Raw genomic sequence first — 17148 nt, forward strand, 5'->3', positions numbered from 1 at the left:
GGGCCCTCTCCCACCCTTTCCCCCGTTGCACAGGACAATTCAGGAATTTAGTTACTCATCTGGATATTAGTATCCATTCAATCTCCATTCAAAACATTTTCCAAGGCGGTACATTTCCAGCTTCTAGGTGGCCCCGATCTCCAAAGTAGCCAACCAGAACTGGGACTCTCAGGGCAGGGGACCGAACAACGCCTCTAGAAACCAGGGCACTCTACTCTCTACACCCAGATTTTTCAATGAGCTGCCATTTGTGGGAGTTGCTTAGCATAACTGGATCAGAACGAATCCCAGTATGGGAGAGATGGTGATCAGATGCATTCGAAAAGAGATTTTTTAATGATTCAATCGGAGCAGGGTGGCCGACTAACATATTCTATCACTTTAATGAGGAAATCCACCCACTGCTACAACACGGATAGGATACAGAAATCAAAGAAATTGCAGGTCACAGAAACTTTATTCCTAAAAATGGTCCATCAGTTCTTAGAACCTAGCGAGAATTCCCCCTTATTTCAAATTCCTCCTCTGCTTTCAAATTCTTGTTTATTTGCCCTCTGTAAGCAATTGAAGTATGTGTGTCTTTATCTCCATTAGGAAGCTAGAGAGGCAGACCTGGGAGTTGTTTATTTCCCTGAATAACCATGAACGTCAGTCAGTCTGACTTTTAAATCTTAGCTTGATGGAATGAGCTATTTGCACATCTCAAGCAACTGGGCTTAAAAAAACCAAAATACGATATTTTGCTAATATAGGCAAGCATCCTGTAAATCAAAAGCAGATTCTTGATATGGAGAATAAGAGGAGCTATTGAACACGTGTATATCCAGTTTTAGACACCTCTCTCGCAAGCATTTAGTGCTCTGCATGCGGTAAGTGCTCAGTAAATACCAATGATGATGGATGAGGCAGAATTCATGTGATGGAGGGCCTTAAGATTTTCTGGCCAATTGGGGAGGAGCCCGTCTCCTCTCCCACCTCTATGTGAAAAGATAAATACTGTGGGTCCCACTAATTCACCCTCTCAGGATCGCAACTGGAGGGATTCCAGCACTCTACCAGTCTTGACTACGGGAGGGGGAGTGAAGCAGAGGCCTACCCATTCCACTCCTAGCTTGGCCAGTGGCCAGAAAGTGGAAATAAATCTGTTACGAGTCAAAACTCACCTGTACTGGGCAGCAGTGGCATGGAAGAGAGTCGAGGGTGGAGACTCAAGTGTACCGTGCGGACGAAGGCCACGGTAAACCACTTTCGTATTTTTACCAAGCCAACTCTGTGGATACACTACCAGAATGATTGCAGATGGAGGTGGGGTGTTCTGGGAGAGATGTATCAGTGGGGTCACTATGGATCTGAGACAACTCAAAAGCATAAGACAAGACCACTAATTCAGTATCCGGTTAGGGTGGAAGGAAAGCAGACTGGAGAACACTGTTTTGGCAGTGACACAGTCCCTTGAGAGCAGATGAACATGATGAATCCTGAAAATCAGTAGAGATAAAGGAGAGACGGGTTCAGACAGCTGGTCTTCGCCATGACATCCTTGGGCAAACCTCAGATCTGATTCTTAGTTTTTTGCTAACTCCGATGTTTGGATTTGAAGATAAATCAACTTTTCTTTGGTCTTCTCCTTCTGGCGGTGACTAAAAAGAAAACCAAAATCACTATCAACCACAATACAGTTTGGAACACAGAGCCCATGAACTCATCAGAAAATCAAAGGGAAAGAGCCAAGGCAGAAGGAGAGCAAATCATTATAATTCAATGGAGACAGAAAAGGGAATCTAAAAGCAAGGATGTTCAAACGGCTTTTTATTGGCTTCGTTACAGATCTCCAAATCCTCTGGCACTCACAGAGGTATCTCTGTGTTTCATATCAATCATGAAGCACGTTCAACAAAGCAGAACTGCCAGAACAATCTACAAATGAGCACACGAGACAACAATGCTTCTTACCGAGCACTTACCGCGTGAAGAGCACGGTACTAAGCACTTTTAATGGTATTTGTTAAGTGCTTACTATGTACCAGGCACCGAGGTAGGTAACGAGCTAATCAGGTTGGACACAGTCCCTGTTCCACATGGGGCTTACAGTCTTCAGAGAAGCAGCGTGGCTCAGTGGAAAGAGCACGGGCTTTGGAGTCAGAGGTCGTGAGTTTGAATCCCGGCTCTGCCACTTGGCAGCTGTGTGACCGTGGGCAAGTCACTTAACTTCTCTGGGCCTCAGTTACCCCATCTGTAAAATGGGGATTAAGACTGTGAGCCTCACATGGGACAACCTGATTCCCCAGTGTCTACCCCAGCGCTTAGAACAGTGCTCGGCACAAAGTAAGCGCTTAACGAATACCAACATCATTATTATTATTTAGTCCCCATTTTACAGATGAGGTGATTGAGGCACAGAGAAGGGAAGTGACTTGCCCAAGGTCGCACAGCAGACCAGTGACAGAGCTTGGGATTGGAACCCAGGTCCTTCTAACTCCCAAGACTGTGTTCTATCCACTAGGCCACGCTGCTTCTTAGTGAGTACTCACCGTGTGCAGAGCCGTGTACTAAGTGCTCGGGAGAGTTCAATTTAACAGAGTTGGTAGAGATGTCTCCTGCCCACAAGGAGCTTTACAGTTCATTCAAGAGTATTTATTGAGTGTTTACTATGTGCAGAGCACTGTACTAAGCGCTTGGAATGAACAACTCGGCAACAGATAGAGACAGTCCCTGCCGTTTGACGGGCTTACGGTCTAATCGGGGGGGACGGACAGACGAGAACAATGGCAATAAATAGAGTCGAGGGGAAGAACATCTCGTAAAAACAATGGCAACTAAATAGAATCGAGGCGATGTACATTTCATTAACAAGATAAAAAGGGTAATGAAAATATATACAGTTGAGCGGACGAGTACAGTGCTGAGGGGATGGGAAGGGAGAGGGGGAGGAGCAGAGTGGGTCAGTGTAGTAGGTGCGTGGAGACTAGAAAGGGGAATTCGAACTGGAATGGAATTGGAATTGAAATGGGGAGACATTTTGGGCAGTCTGGCTGCTGCTGAAAATATGAACGACTCCACGCCACGACGGAATTAAGCTCTCACCGTGATCTTGGAGAACGGGACTGACGTGAGAGGTACAGCAAAGTCCGCGAGATAGATGACACACGAATACCTACAGCAGCAATGTTATCGACTGTATCAAAGGAAAGAGCCTCGAGTTTCTTCAATAATAATGCTGGTATTTGTTAAGCGCTTACTATGTGCAGAGCGCTGTTCTAAGCACTGGGGTAGATACAGAGTAATCAGGGTGTCCCACATGAGGGTCACAGTCTTAATCCCCATTTTGCAGATGAGGTAATTGAGGCACAGAGAAGTGAAGTGACTTGCCCACAGTCAGCTGACAAGTGGCAGAGCCGGAATTCAAACTCATGACCTCTGACTCCCAAGCCCGGCCTCTTTCCACTGAGCCACCGGTTATATCTTGTGAGCGCATTATGGGCAGCGTATATGTCTGCTAATTTTGCTGTATAGTAGTCTTCCAAACATTTAGTACAGTGCTCTACACATAGATAGTGCTCAATGAATACCACTGATTGATGAATTGATTTTTCTACTGTGTGACCTTGGGTAAGTCATTTCACTTCCTCTGTGCCTCAGTTACTTCGTTTGTAAAATGGGGATGAAGACTGTGAGCCCCATGGGGGACCTGGAGTGCAACCAACCTGATTAATTTATATTTACCCCAGGGCTTATTTATTTAAATAAATAAATTTGATTGATTGCAAGTGCCCGCTCATTAAGTGCTGCCATCATAAATGGTGTCACTAAAGCTATCTTCCTCCTCACGAAATGCAAACTCCTGATCTGAGATATGTACATGTCTTTCAACTCTGTTGTTTACCTCTACCTGGCGTTTATTTTATCATCTGTCGCCCCTCCTGGACGGTAAACTCTTTGAGGACAGAGACTGTGTCAACCAACTCGGTGGTATTGTATTGTCCATAGCGTTTAGTACAGTGCACGGAACACCACCGACTGACTGATTACAATCTCTATTGTTCTCTCCCAAGCTCTCAGTACGGTATTCTGCACCAACTAAGAGCTCAATAAATAATATCGATTGACTGGACATCAGAGCCCTTCAGAAACTGGCCAGACTTTATGAAATACATTTCACGCTCTCTTTTCTCCTGCCCAGGCACTGCTTTGCAGCAGACACCCCCTTCCCTCCCCACCGCCGCCACCCACCCCAGCACGCATGCGTGCACACGTACATACCCGCGAACACACACACACCTCCCTTCTCCCAAGCCTACTCCTGGAGTAGACCTTTGCAAATGCCAGCCCATCCAACTGAGCCAGCCAGCCTCCTCCCAATCCCTACACCAAGCCGATTCACCCCCTCTGGGATTTGATCCCAGTGCACCAGAATAAAAATGAAAAAACCACCACCACTCAGGGCAGCACGCCAGCACCTCAGATTCCAACCTCCTAGGCTGAATGGGCTGGTCTCTCCCTCAACCCTAAGAAAGCGATCTGAACCCAACCTAATCCCAATCCTCCGATGGCCTCACATTTCCCTCATTAGGGCAGTGGGGGCTGGGGTATGTCCCGGAGGGGCTTTTACTAGGACGTAGTGGATTCTGGGGGCTGCTGGAACTACCGCCATCTGGAAGTCAATTCTTGTCCTCCCACTACGGCCCAGCCCACACACTCCGCTCCGCTAGTGCCAGCTTACTCACTGTGCCTCTCTCTCTCTTCCCACATCCGCTCCCTAGCCTGGAACTCTCTCCCCCTCCCTATATGCCAGACCACCACTCTGTCCACCTCCAAAGCATTCCAAGAGGCCTTCCCCAATTAAGCCCCCTTTTCCCCGACTCCCTCTTCCATCCGTGTCACCTAAGCGCTTCGATCTGTGTCCTTTGGACATTTGATATTTGCCTCAACCCCAACCTCAAAGCAATTAGGTACATATCTTGAAATGACATATTCTAAATTTCTCCTTCACTTATATTTCTGTCTCCCCCTCTAGTCTGTAAGCACATTTTGGGCAGGGAACACGTCTGCTAATTCGGTTGGATTGTAATGATAGTAATGATAATTATGGCACTTGCTAAGTGCTTACATGAGCCAAGCACTGTACTAAACCCTGGGGTGGATACAAGCAAATTGGGCTGGACACACTCCATCTCAGGTGGGGCTCACGGTCTCGATCCCCATTTTATGGATGAGGTAACTGAGGCACAGAGGAAGTGAAACGACTTGCCCGAGGTCACTCGGCAGACAAGAGCTCTGCACATTGTAAGGGCTCAATAAATGCTAATGACTGACTGATTGATTGGATGCCTCCTATACTTCCCAGCAGATGATGGGGGAAGGAGGGGCTCCATGGCTCAGCAGGCCCCGCGACCAAGAATGGACCTACTAATGGAGGGGCCCAGAAAGAACAGTTTGGACATGATTATGGCAGCAAGTTCAGCACCCTGGAAGGTTTTCAGCCGATCCCAGGGGCACATATTCACGGAAAAGGAGCCCAAAGGCAAGCAATTGTAGGCTTCGAAATGAAGCTCCTGCCACAGAAGAAGCAGCGTAGTCTAATGGATAGTGCACAGGTCTTGGAGGCAGAGGGACCTGTCTTGTGTGTGACCTTGGGCAAGTCACTTAACCTCTCTAGGCCTCAGTTACCTCACCTGGAAAATGGGGATTGAGACTGTGAGCCCCTTGTGGGACAGGGACTGTGTCCAACCTGATCTGCTTCTATCTAATGACCTCTGGGCATTTGATATTCGCCCCACTCCCAACCCCACAACGCTTGGGTACCTATCTTTGAAATATACAGTATAAATTACTCATTTATTTATTTTCATGTCCGTCTCCCCCTCTAGACCGTAAGCTCGTTGTGGGAAGGGAACGCGTCTGCTAATTCTGTTGGATTGTGCTCTGTCAAGCAGTTAGTCTCTGTTCTGTTTGTAGTAAGTGCTCAATAAATACGATGGATTCATTGATTAATCTACACCAGTACTAATTACGGTGCCTGGCGCATTGTTGCCTTATGCTGTTGAGTCGTGTTCACGGATTCATCTCTCCCAGAACGCCCCACCTCCATTTGCAATCTTCTGGTAGTGTATACATAGCGTTTTCCTGGTAAAAATACGGAACCGGTTTACCACTGCCTCCCTCCGCGCAGTAAACCTGAGTCTCTGCTCTCGACTCTCTCCCGTGCCGCTGCTGCCCAGCACAGGTGAGTTTTGACTTGTAGCAGACTGCCTTCCACTGGCTAGCCACTGTCCAAGCTAGGAATGGAATGGATATGCCTCTGCCTGCCTCTTCCTCCCAAAGTCGAGACTAGTGGAGTACTCTCCAGGTACAACCCCGAGAGGCGAGTATCTGGCACATAGTGAGCGCTTAACAAATACCATTAAAAAAAACAAAAGAATAGAGGCATCCTCCCTCTCTAGACTGCTGCAGGCGACCTAAGGCAAAGGGTGTAGAAGCACATGGGTCATAAGAGACTGCAGGAAAAGGGTGATGGGGAAGAGACAAGATATAAAAACCTATAAAATCCGTCTCACTGCCTGGAATTCACATATTCCCCCTGGCCTGAAGCTCACTTTTCCTCTCATATCCCATTATCAAAGTCCTACTGAAATCCTGCATATGGCATATATGGAGTTGGGAGGGAGTTTCAGGTCTGAGAGAGGACTGGGAAAAGAGGTCAGTGGCGAGATAGACCAGATCGGGGCAGAGTGAGGAAGCCGGCATCAGGGGAGTAAATTGTGCAGGCTGGTTTGTATTAGGAGATGAGAGATAAGTAGGAGGGGGTGAGCTGAATGTGCATTTAAAAGTTGATGAGAAAGTGTTTCCATTTGAGGGGTAGGTGGATAGGCAACCATGGGAGGTTCCTGACGAATGGGGAGATGTGAATTGCACAGATTAAAAAAAGATCCAGGCAGCAGAGTCAAGTATGGACCAGAGTTGGGGGAGACTGGAGACAGCGGATGCAGAGGCTGTAGTCAAGGCAGAAAAGGATAAGTGTTTGGATCAGCATAGAAGCAGTTTGAATGGCGAGGAAAGGGCAGATTTTAGTGGTTTTGAAGGAAGAACTGACAGGCTTTGGTAACAGTTGGAATACGTGAGTGGAATAAGAGAGATGAGGTGAGGATAATGCCAAGATTATGGGTTAATGAGAGAAGGAGGATGGTGGCGCTCTCTACAGTGAGGGGACAGTCACAGTTCAGAAGATGAGAAGTTCTGTTTTGGACACATTTAGTTGGAGGCATCGGTAGGACATCCAGGTAAGCAATGTCTGAAGGCAGGAGGAAGTGCAAGGCTGCAGAGAAGGAGAGAGGTCAGGGCTGGAGGGATAAATGTGGGAATCATCTGTATAAAGATGGTAGTTGAAGCCATGGGAGTGAGTGAGTTCTCCAAGGGAGTGGATGTAGATGGGGAAAAGAAGAGGACCCAGAACTAAACATTCAGTTTAGATTAACTAAACCCAATGAAGTTAAAGGTGAAGGCACAAAAATGGAATGATTTTCCAATAAAATAATATTTAAATATCTATTAATATAATAAAATATATGATTATTATAATAAATAATGCAGTTAAAGGTGAAGTCACAGAGTCCGTTTCTAATGATAATAATAACGGTATTTATTAAGGGCTTACTCTGTGTACCAAGCACTGTTCTAAGCGCTGCGGTAGATACAAGGTAATCAGGTTGTCCCATCTGGGGGTCACAGTCCTAATGCCCATTTTATAGATGAGCTAACTGAGGCACAGAGAAGTGAAGTTACTTGCCCAAGGTCACACAGTAGACAAGTGGAGGACCTGGGATTAGAACCCACGACCTACGACACCCAAGCCTGTGCTCTTCCACTAAGCCATGCTGCGTCTAATAATATACTATAAAATAATATATAATTATAGTAATATATAATGAAGTTAAAGGAGGAGTCACATAAATGGAGTGATTTTCTAAAAATAACAATATAATAATATGATTATAATAATACGTAACGAAATTAAAAGTGAAGTCACATGAACGGAGCGCTTTTCTAATAAGAGCAATATATTATCACCATTATTATTACCGTTGTTTTAGTCAAGCGCTTACTATGTGTCCAGCATTGTTCTACACAAATGGGTAGATGCAAGTTATCAGGTTGGACAGAGTCCCTGTCCCGCTTGGGGCTCCCAGTCTGAACTAAGCTTCCTCCCTACGGCCATAAACAGGGCAGAAGAAATCTGAAAAATCTTCAGTGCGGTGCAACCGGAAGATAAATTCAAAATGTGCTTAACCTGGAAAATGTCAAGAGGAGTCTTGGGAGCTCCCGCCCCATCCAGCATGGACCATCATGCCGGTCCAGCTTGGGAAGCCTCTCCCTTCCTCCACCCAACATGGGTCTTCCCCTAATACTGAACCATCTGATTACTGGCTGCTAGAATCTTTACCTAGACCCTGAGAGTTGAAGAGAGAAGCATTTGCGGTCGTCTTCACATTTGATTTGTTTTCCCACGGATCCTCAGCCCCTCTGTCCGATGAGGGAAAGCCCAGCCCACCTGAGGAAACCAAAGATCCCACACAGATCTGTCCCTGTGGTTGGAACAGCTGATTTTTCCAGTTCCCCATCGTCCTCCGCCACTGAAATGCAGACGGTGTTGGCTTCTGCAGGCCAGTGGGGACTAAGATGGATGAAGTGCAAAGAAAATCTCGCCTCCTCTCGCAACATAACCCTTATAAATGACAGAAAACGGACCAGCTGAATGTCTGGAGCCCTCTCGGATATTTTCTTTCAGTGGCATCTGTTAACCGCTTACTATGTGACAGACAGTGTATTAAGTGCTGAGGGAGAAACCAGCTAATCAGGTTTTTTGGTTTGGGGGTTTTCCTATGGTATTTGTTAAGATCTTGCTATGTTCCAGACACTGTACTAAGCACTGGGGTAGACACAAGCAATCAGGTTTGTGGGCTTAGTGTTTTCTTTTTTATCGTATTGTGCCAGGCTCTATGCTGAGCACTGGGGTAAATCGGGTTGGTCGCAGGCCCAGTCCCTGCCCCACAATCTTAATCCCCATTTTACAGATGACGTAACTGAGTCACAGAGAAATGAAGTGACTTGTCCAAGATCACAGAGCATACAAGAGGCAGAGTCAGGATTAGAACCCAAGTCCTTCTAATTCCCAGGCTCTACCCACTAGACCCTACTGTTTCTATTTGGCCTGTACTTCTACCTGCAGGTAGTGATCCTTACCTCTTCAAGTTTTCAGCATCTTCAATGGTCTCTGGTAGCTTTTTGCCTTTGGTCTCCGGGAGAAGTAATACTGTTCCACCAGCGATTAAGCCCACCACACCTTAAAAGAGGACGTTTTTTAAAAAAAAAAAACCAACAGCAAACTTTTAGAAGTTCTGTTTTCTGAAGGACTGACGACAGATAAGAAGGGAGGTCATTTTAGAATGTGAATATGTTTTTGGATGCAAAAATACACTTAAAGTACATTTGGATTTGAATTCAGTCAAAAATGGAGGGAATTTTTTTTTTCCACTTAACAAGGAGCTAAAACTAAAATGCCTACATATCTCAAAACCCGGGCCCAGACCCGTTAGAAAGAAAATGAAGCAAACCTCCTAACCCCTTCTCCCGGATTTGGAAACGATGGTGCAAGAACTTACACAACTCCATCTCCTTCTCGTCCATTTACGCACTTAAGTCAGGACATTTTTGATTGGAATTAATTTATTACACTCCAGAGCATCCCGACTGAAATAAAGGGGGTATGGCAGAACTGTGGAAGTTATTTTAATACTTGACCGTAAATTTAGATTGGATTAAGTCCAAGAAGCCCAAGACGTCTCTAAAAAAGGCTCCTTCCCCCCTGCAAGAGCCTTTAAAGGCTGCAGAAGGATGTACTATCCTGAGCTCTGAGCTTGCGGACTGACAAAGGGCAGTAGCGCTCCCTACAGCTTTGAAAGTGTTTTGACTGGGCCTGCTGAGCACTGTTGAGGGAGCACTGTTTCAAGAGCAATTCAATCGTATTTATTGACCACTGTGTGCAAAGCACTGTACCCACCGCTGGGAAGAGTACAATATCACTATAAACAGACATTTCCTGCCCACATCGAGCTTACGTTGCACAGAGCATTACTGTCACACAATCATCTGAGCAATAGACCTGAAATAAAAGTCAAAGAGACAGGCGTATCATGATAAATGATCATTTCCATGATTACCCCATCAGTATTGGTTTGTCTCCTCCTTTTGATTGTAAATGATCATTTATTGATTGATGATAGTTCTAGTGGGGCATGTCGGATGGCTAAACAGTGTACGGTCTTGCTGGGCTCTCTGGTGCTGAATCAAATAATTCTTGGATTATTCCCAATATGAATTTAGACTGTAAGCTCAATGTGGGCAGGGAATGTGATATATTGTTATATTGTAATAATAATAATAATGTTGGTATTTGTTAAGCACTTACTATGTGCAGAGCACTGTTCTAAGCGCTGGGGTAGATACAGGGTAATCAGGTTGTCCCATGTGAGGCTCACGGTCTTAATCCCCATTTTACAGATGAGGTAACAGGCACAGAGAAGTTAAGTGACTTGCCCACAGTCAAACAGCCGCCAAGTGGCAGAGCCAGGATTCGAACCCGTGACCTCTGACTCCCAAGCCCGTGATCTTTCCACTGAGCTACACTGCTTCTCTAGTGTACTCTCCCGAGCGCTTAGTACGGTGCTCTGCTAGCAGTAAGCTCTCAATCAATACCACTGACAGTGATTAATTCGCATCTGGATTTGGCCCAGAAATTTAAAATTGCACTTGCCTATATTAAAGCATCCTGTTGGATGAATTTCTGGTACAAGTATGGGGTAATGGCGAGGGGGTGACAGATTCCAAGGCTCCTCATAGAAGACTCAAGTATTATGCACTTTGGCTCCCAGTTTGGTTGGGAGACGTTGCCTGATCCAGCAGGCCTATCAGAGATCCTCTCTTTTCCCCATTAAACAGGGTTGACAGATTTTGAATTTCAAGCTTTGCCTCCACAATTCCAAACAGGCCTTAAGGGAAGCAGCCTGACCTATTGGAAAGAGCACGGACCTGGGAGTCAGAGGACCTGGCTTCTAATCCCGGCTCCACCACGTACCTGCTATGTGACCTTGGGCAAGTCGCTTAATTTCTCTGTGCCATCTGCGAAATGGGGGTTCAAAACCTGTCCGCCCTCCTACTTAGAATGTGAGCCCCATGTGGTACGTAATTACCTTTCATCTACTCCAGAGCTTAGTACAGTACTTGTGATAACAAAATCTTCTTCTTTTTATTATTATTATTAATAAAAATGAACAGGCGGCCAAAGTTCTTCCCTTAGGATGTGTAGAGAAGCACATACCGGTGAACACTGGACATCCCCCTTAAGGACCTGAAAGGGTCGATTCAGCTCCCCAAGAGTCAAACTTATTTTGAGTCAGAATCTCTAAGGCAAAAATCCCTAATTTTTATGGCTTTTGAACTGAGAGATTCTAGCTGAGTTGCCTTTCTTCATCATCCCCAAACTACCTGCTGGGTTTCATTTTCTCTGGAATCTTCCCAGGAAGTGCTTAATATAGTGCCTGGCACATAGTAAGCAGTTAACAAATATCACTAAAAAAAAGAAGCCAAACGAGAGCCTTTGTCATGCCAGATGGAAAACATGTGTGTGCTCTTGAAAGGCTGAGGTATCTCTTCTTCTGAACCTCCCCAGGAGTAGAAATCATTTTTCTGCAAGGTCCACTGAGTGGAATGTGGCAGAAATGACCACAGTTGCCCAGTGTTAAGTGAAGACTTACCAAATAAAATAAGCGGCAGCTCATGCCAAACTTCGGTCAGTCTGAAGACGATGAAGGGGGTTATGATCCCTCCAATATCACACAGAGAAGAGCAGACCATCACTCCGAGGTTCCTGGCAAAATGGAGGGAGTGGGAAAAACTCACTGGGCTCGAATTTAATATGAGAAACTATCTCGACATTGTGTATAATACTAGTAACCTATACACGATTGACCGGGAAATTGGGTGTTTAAAGGACCCCAAAGCTGCCTATATATGCAGAAAGTTTGGCCAAAAACTCTCTCCCTATCACTGGGAAAAGAACGAACCTTTGGGACAAATACTTAATGATCAAGTTGCACCTGAATTCATGAAAATACACCCCACTTGTTTCCCAAAGGTGTCTAATCTGTCGAGCAGACTGCCACTCCCATAAATCTTCTCTGACTTTATCTGGCTTTGGGTAAAACTCTCCCTCTCAATCAGTTGTATTTATTGAGTGCTTACTGTTTGCAGTATTTATTGAGGGCTTAGGTGAACACACAACAGAGTTGGCAGACACATTCCCTGTCCACAAGGAGCTTACAGACTAGGTGAGGGGCAGACAATACAAATAATTTACGGATATGCCCCTAAGTGCCGTGGAGCTGAGGGTGGGGTGAACATTGAGGATAGGTAGAGTTGAGGGCTCTGTATCTGGTTAAGCTGATTTGGTGCCCCTTTTCTCCAAGAAGGCCTTACTATCCCCTCACATCGGAATTCAAACTTGCCAACAGCTTCAGACACCCACCCCCCCCCCTTGACTCCTCATCAGGCTCAATCATGTCTTCTCACCCTGGCCTTAATCGATCAGTGGTATTTAGTGAGTTCTTATTATAGTAGAATACTATATTAAGCACTTGGGAGAGTACAATGTGCTTACAGTCTAGAGGGGAAGACAGACATTATTATAAATAAGTGATTTATGAGATGATTTAAAGATATGTACATAAGTGCACGGAAAAGGGTGACTATCAAGTGCCCTAAGGTCACAGTTAGCACAAGGGATGTTCTCCTACTCTCTTCTGCACTATACTCCTGGATCGAATAGGGAACTGGAAGGGCAATACGATGGTTCTCAACCACAGGAAGGATACCATAATGATTTTTAGCTTCATCCTCCCAAGTGGAGGATGGAAGGCTTTGATTGAGAGTGGGTAAATGAGAAGCAGTGGCATCTTGAGGCCAAAGAGCATGGGCCTCCGAGTCAGAAGACCTGGGTACTAATCCTGACTCCATCAGCGTGACCTTGGGAAAGTCACTTCGCTCCTCTATGTCTCAGTGACTTCATCTACGAAATGGGGATTAAGACTTGTGAGGCCCCACGTGGGACAGGGACTGTGTCCAACCTGATTAGCTTGTATATAACTCCAGTGCTTAGAATAGTGCCTGGCACACAGTAAGCACTTGGCAAGGATCATAAATATTATTATTAATAAGGAATACCATATTAAAGAAGGTCAAAATTCTCCTCACAGTTTTCCATATGACATCACAATACTACACTATATGCTCAGGGTACCACTCGAAGCCCGTCGTAACCATGTCATATGAAATGGAAGAGGGGTGGCAAAATTTTCTCCACTTCAGAGTGACCAAATGTCTGATACCGGCCCCTTCCAGTGCCACAGCTGACACCAAGAGGCTCTTGGTGACTTCTCCGAGCCAGAGAAAGGCAGCTGAAAGCACTGATTTATATACGTATCTCTAAATTATATAGTATAAATATTTAATTATATTAAAGTCTGTCTCGCCCTCTGGACTCTAAGCTCTCTGTGGGCAGGGAACGCGTCTGACAACTCTGTTCATTCGTTCAATCAATTTATTAGCGATTTATTGAGGGTTTGCTGGGTGCAGAGCACTGTACTGAGTTGTACTGCACTTCCTCCAGTGCTCAGAAGAGAGCAAGCATTTAATGTATACAACTGATGCTGCTGATGTTTCTGACTAGAGCTTTGGAAGGCTCTGATGCTTCCCAATTTTCAACCGCAACTGCAATTAACAAAACTCCTTAAAGCAAAAATTCAGGCCCCATTCTGCGGGTTGGGTTAGTGTTAGACTGTTGGCTCCTTGTGGAAAACGAACCTGTCTACCGACTGTTCTATTGTACTCTCCCGAGAACTTAGTACAGCGCTCTGTACACAATGAACACTGCATAAATATGACCGATTGACTGTTAGAGTTAAAGAACAAAGAGTGAAGGATAGGGATTAAGATCAGAATAGGGACTCCGAATAGGGACCCAAAGGTTAGTAAGCACATGGATTAAACGCAGGTGTTGAGGATTAGTTTTTGCCAGAGAGCTAACTTGACACTTTCATTCATTCATTCAATAGTATTTATTGAGCGCTTACTATGTGCAGAGCACTGTACTAAGCGCTTGGGATGAACAAGTCGGCAACAGATAGAGACAGTCCCTGCCGTTTGACGGGCTTACAGTCTAATCCGGGGAGACGGACAGACGAGAACGATGGCAATAAACAGAGTCGAGGGGAAGAACATCTCGTAAAAACAATGGCAACTAAACAGAATCAAGGCGATGTACAATTCATTAACAAAATAAATAGGGTAACGGAAATATATACAGTTGAGCGGACGAGTACAGTGCTGTGGGGATGGGAAGGGAGAGGTGGAGGAGCAGAGGGAAAAGGGGAAAATGAGGCTTTAGCTGCGGAGAGGTAAAGGGGGGATGGCAGAGGGAGTAGAGGGGGAAGAGGAGCTCAGTCTGGGAACGCCTCTTGGAGGAGGTGATTTTTAAGTAGGGTTTTGAAGAGGGAAAGAGAATCAGTTTGGCGGAGGTGAGGAGGGAGGGCGTTCCAGGACCGCAGCAGGACGTGACCCAGGGGTCGACGGCGGGATAGGCGAGACCGAGGGACGGCGAGGAGGTGGGCGGCGGAGGAGCGGAGCGTGCGGGGTGGGCGGTAGAAAGAGAGAAGGGAGGAGAGGTAGGAAGGGGCAAGGTGATGGAGAGCCTTGAAGCCTAGAGTGAGACACGTGATTCCATGGTTGCTGGCCAACAATTAATTATTAAATGGTCCATGGAATTATTGTGCCTTGTTCCTATAAGGCTTTTCATGCTCAGTCGATAAATATTTCTGGAGCATTTCTGTGGATTGGCCCTCCCTCCTGAATTGGCTGAGTTGTACTCACCTGACAAATGTTGGATATAATTCTGCATTCACTAAACAAACCATTTCAAAAGCCATTGTAATCCCCATTCGTCCCAAGCAGGCCACCACAGTCTTTAACCAGGACAAATCTAGAAAGAAAACAGAAATAGATCGTGTGGGGGGTAGGGGAGGCTCAGTAGGGTGTCCCCTTCTTTGAGCTGGGTCAGGAAACAACATTCACCCAGTTTAATTAACTAAGTGAATAAATAAATACAAACATATAATGTTTCGCTTTGGCTGGAGGGATCGGTTGACATAGAAATGCTAAGAACCCCTGTTGGCTCTCTGTTTGCCTTTTCTTCCTCTTCTGGCTACAGCACTCAGCCTTCTTCAAATTCTGGGACTTGCTTCAGAATCCCGGTGAAAACACCATTCCCCACCTTGATCTACCTTTAGGTGCTACGAACATTAATTACAACAACACAAAGAGAGACAACTTTTTTGACTGTGGCTCCCTCATTGGTCTTTTCAGCCCCCCCAAGCACTAATAGTCAATTTTTTTTATGGTTTTTGTTAAGCTCTTACTAGGTGCCAGGCACTGTACTAAGTGCTGGGGTAAATACAAAGTAATCAGATTGGACACAGCCTAGGTCCCACATGGGGCTCACAATCCCAATCCTTATTTTACAAATGAGGGAACTGAGACAGAAAGGAGTTAAGCGATTTGCCAAAGGTCCCACAGCAGACAAGTGGCAGAGCCGGGATTAAATCTCAAGTCCTTCTAGCTTCCACTAAGCCACAGTGCTTCTCCCCGGTGGTGTCTTCTTCTCATATGAAGGAACCGAGACTGTAAGGTCACTGTGGGCAGGGAATGTTTCTGTTTTAATGTTATATTGTAATCCTCTAAGCACTTAGTACAGTACTCTGCATTCAGTAATCACTCAAAAAATACCACTGATTGATCAACAACTAGAAAGGATCTACCTGTGTAGAAAACTGTGCCTGTAACTCCTTAAGAGGCCTAAAGAGGAGTCAAATTAGACAAAATTTGGCAGCTTTCTCGCTGAGCAAAAAGGATTCCAAATCTGTCCCCTTTCAATCTTGGCTCCTGCTGAAGAAACCGATGCAGCAGACCTAACTAGCCCCGTCTGTGCCTTTCAGTGAAATCTTGGACCCTGTGTTCCAACCCTTGGGGGAGTTTGACCGTTGTGCTGAGGGTCAGAGTATTCTTAGCCAATCTTTCCTCTCTGAAGAGAACAGTCTCTCCCAAGGGTCACTCTCTCTCTTCTGAAAGGAAACTCGGATTCCCCACTTGGCCCAAAATCCCTCTTGTCTTTATTCAGGAATTCTCAGGGAAGAATCTTACCCAACCTCCTGCCAAAGTGAATCTGCCAGAAGACTAGTCATTCACCCATCAGGGGGATTTACTGAGCGCTTACTGCGTGCAGCGCACTGCAGTAAGCACTTGGGAGAGTCCCGAGGTCATCTCTCCTCTCCGCCCCTAGGTACTTCCTGTTGTGATTCTAGTTTTGCCATAATAAATTTATCCAACGGAATATGTATATGTAATATAGAGAGAGAGAGATGCAAAATTAGGCAAAAGTTAAGTAATGATTAGAACAATGCAAATTCATTTCTCGGAACCCCAAAAACAGGGTGCTACACCCAATATCGAGCAGAGAACTCTTTACAAAGTCCCATCAGTTAATGGTCCCAGCAGAGGGCTCCAGAAAATTTGGAGCCTTGCAACCATCATAAAATGCACTTTGAGATTTTTTAAGGAAAGTGATTCTCTGTAAAGAATGTCCAAGGCAGTTTATTCATTTCACTTAAACTTATGCGAGATTCCTCATTCGACCTGCAAAGAGCCACATGGTAAATGTACTTTATCTCTACGCCAGCTCTGGGTTTTTAGTAATCTATCAATCATATTTACTGAGTGTTTACCGTGTGCACTTGGGAGAGGACAATATAACAGAGGTGGTAAACACGTTGCCTGCCCTCAATGAGCTTAGAGTCTAGAGGGGGAGAGAGACATTAATATAAATAAAGACTATGTACATAAATACTGTGATGCTGAGGGAGGGTTGAATAAAGGGAACAGATCCAAGTGCAAGAATGACGCCGAAGGGAGTGGGAGAAGAAGAAATGAGGGCTTAGTCAGGAAAGGCCTCTTGGAGGAGATGTGCCTGCAGTAAGGTTGATCAGAGAT

General features: G+C 45.5%; 1 protein-coding gene across 1 annotated transcript in view; it reads right to left on the reverse strand.

Annotated features, from left to right (window-relative positions):
- Window positions 1-313: 313 nt before the first annotated feature.
- The window catches only part of SLC22A2 (solute carrier family 22 member 2), a 44333-nt gene continuing 27498 nt past the window's right edge, over window positions 314-17148 (reverse strand). The window contains exons 8-11 of the mRNA XM_029057953.2: window positions 14977-15085; window positions 11808-11920; window positions 9238-9337; window positions 314-1640 (exon numbers count right to left, since the gene is read on the reverse strand). Of these exons, the coding sequence (XP_028913786.1) occupies window positions 1565-1640; window positions 9238-9337; window positions 11808-11920; window positions 14977-15085 (398 nt within the window). The 3' untranslated portion in view covers window positions 314-1564. The remainder of the gene's footprint in view (window positions 1641-9237; window positions 9338-11807; window positions 11921-14976; window positions 15086-17148) is intronic.

Source organism: Ornithorhynchus anatinus, chromosome 2 (assembly GCF_004115215.2).
Source record: "Ornithorhynchus anatinus isolate Pmale09 chromosome 2, mOrnAna1.pri.v4, whole genome shotgun sequence".
Taxonomy (NCBI): Eukaryota; Metazoa; Chordata; class Mammalia; order Monotremata; family Ornithorhynchidae; genus Ornithorhynchus; species Ornithorhynchus anatinus.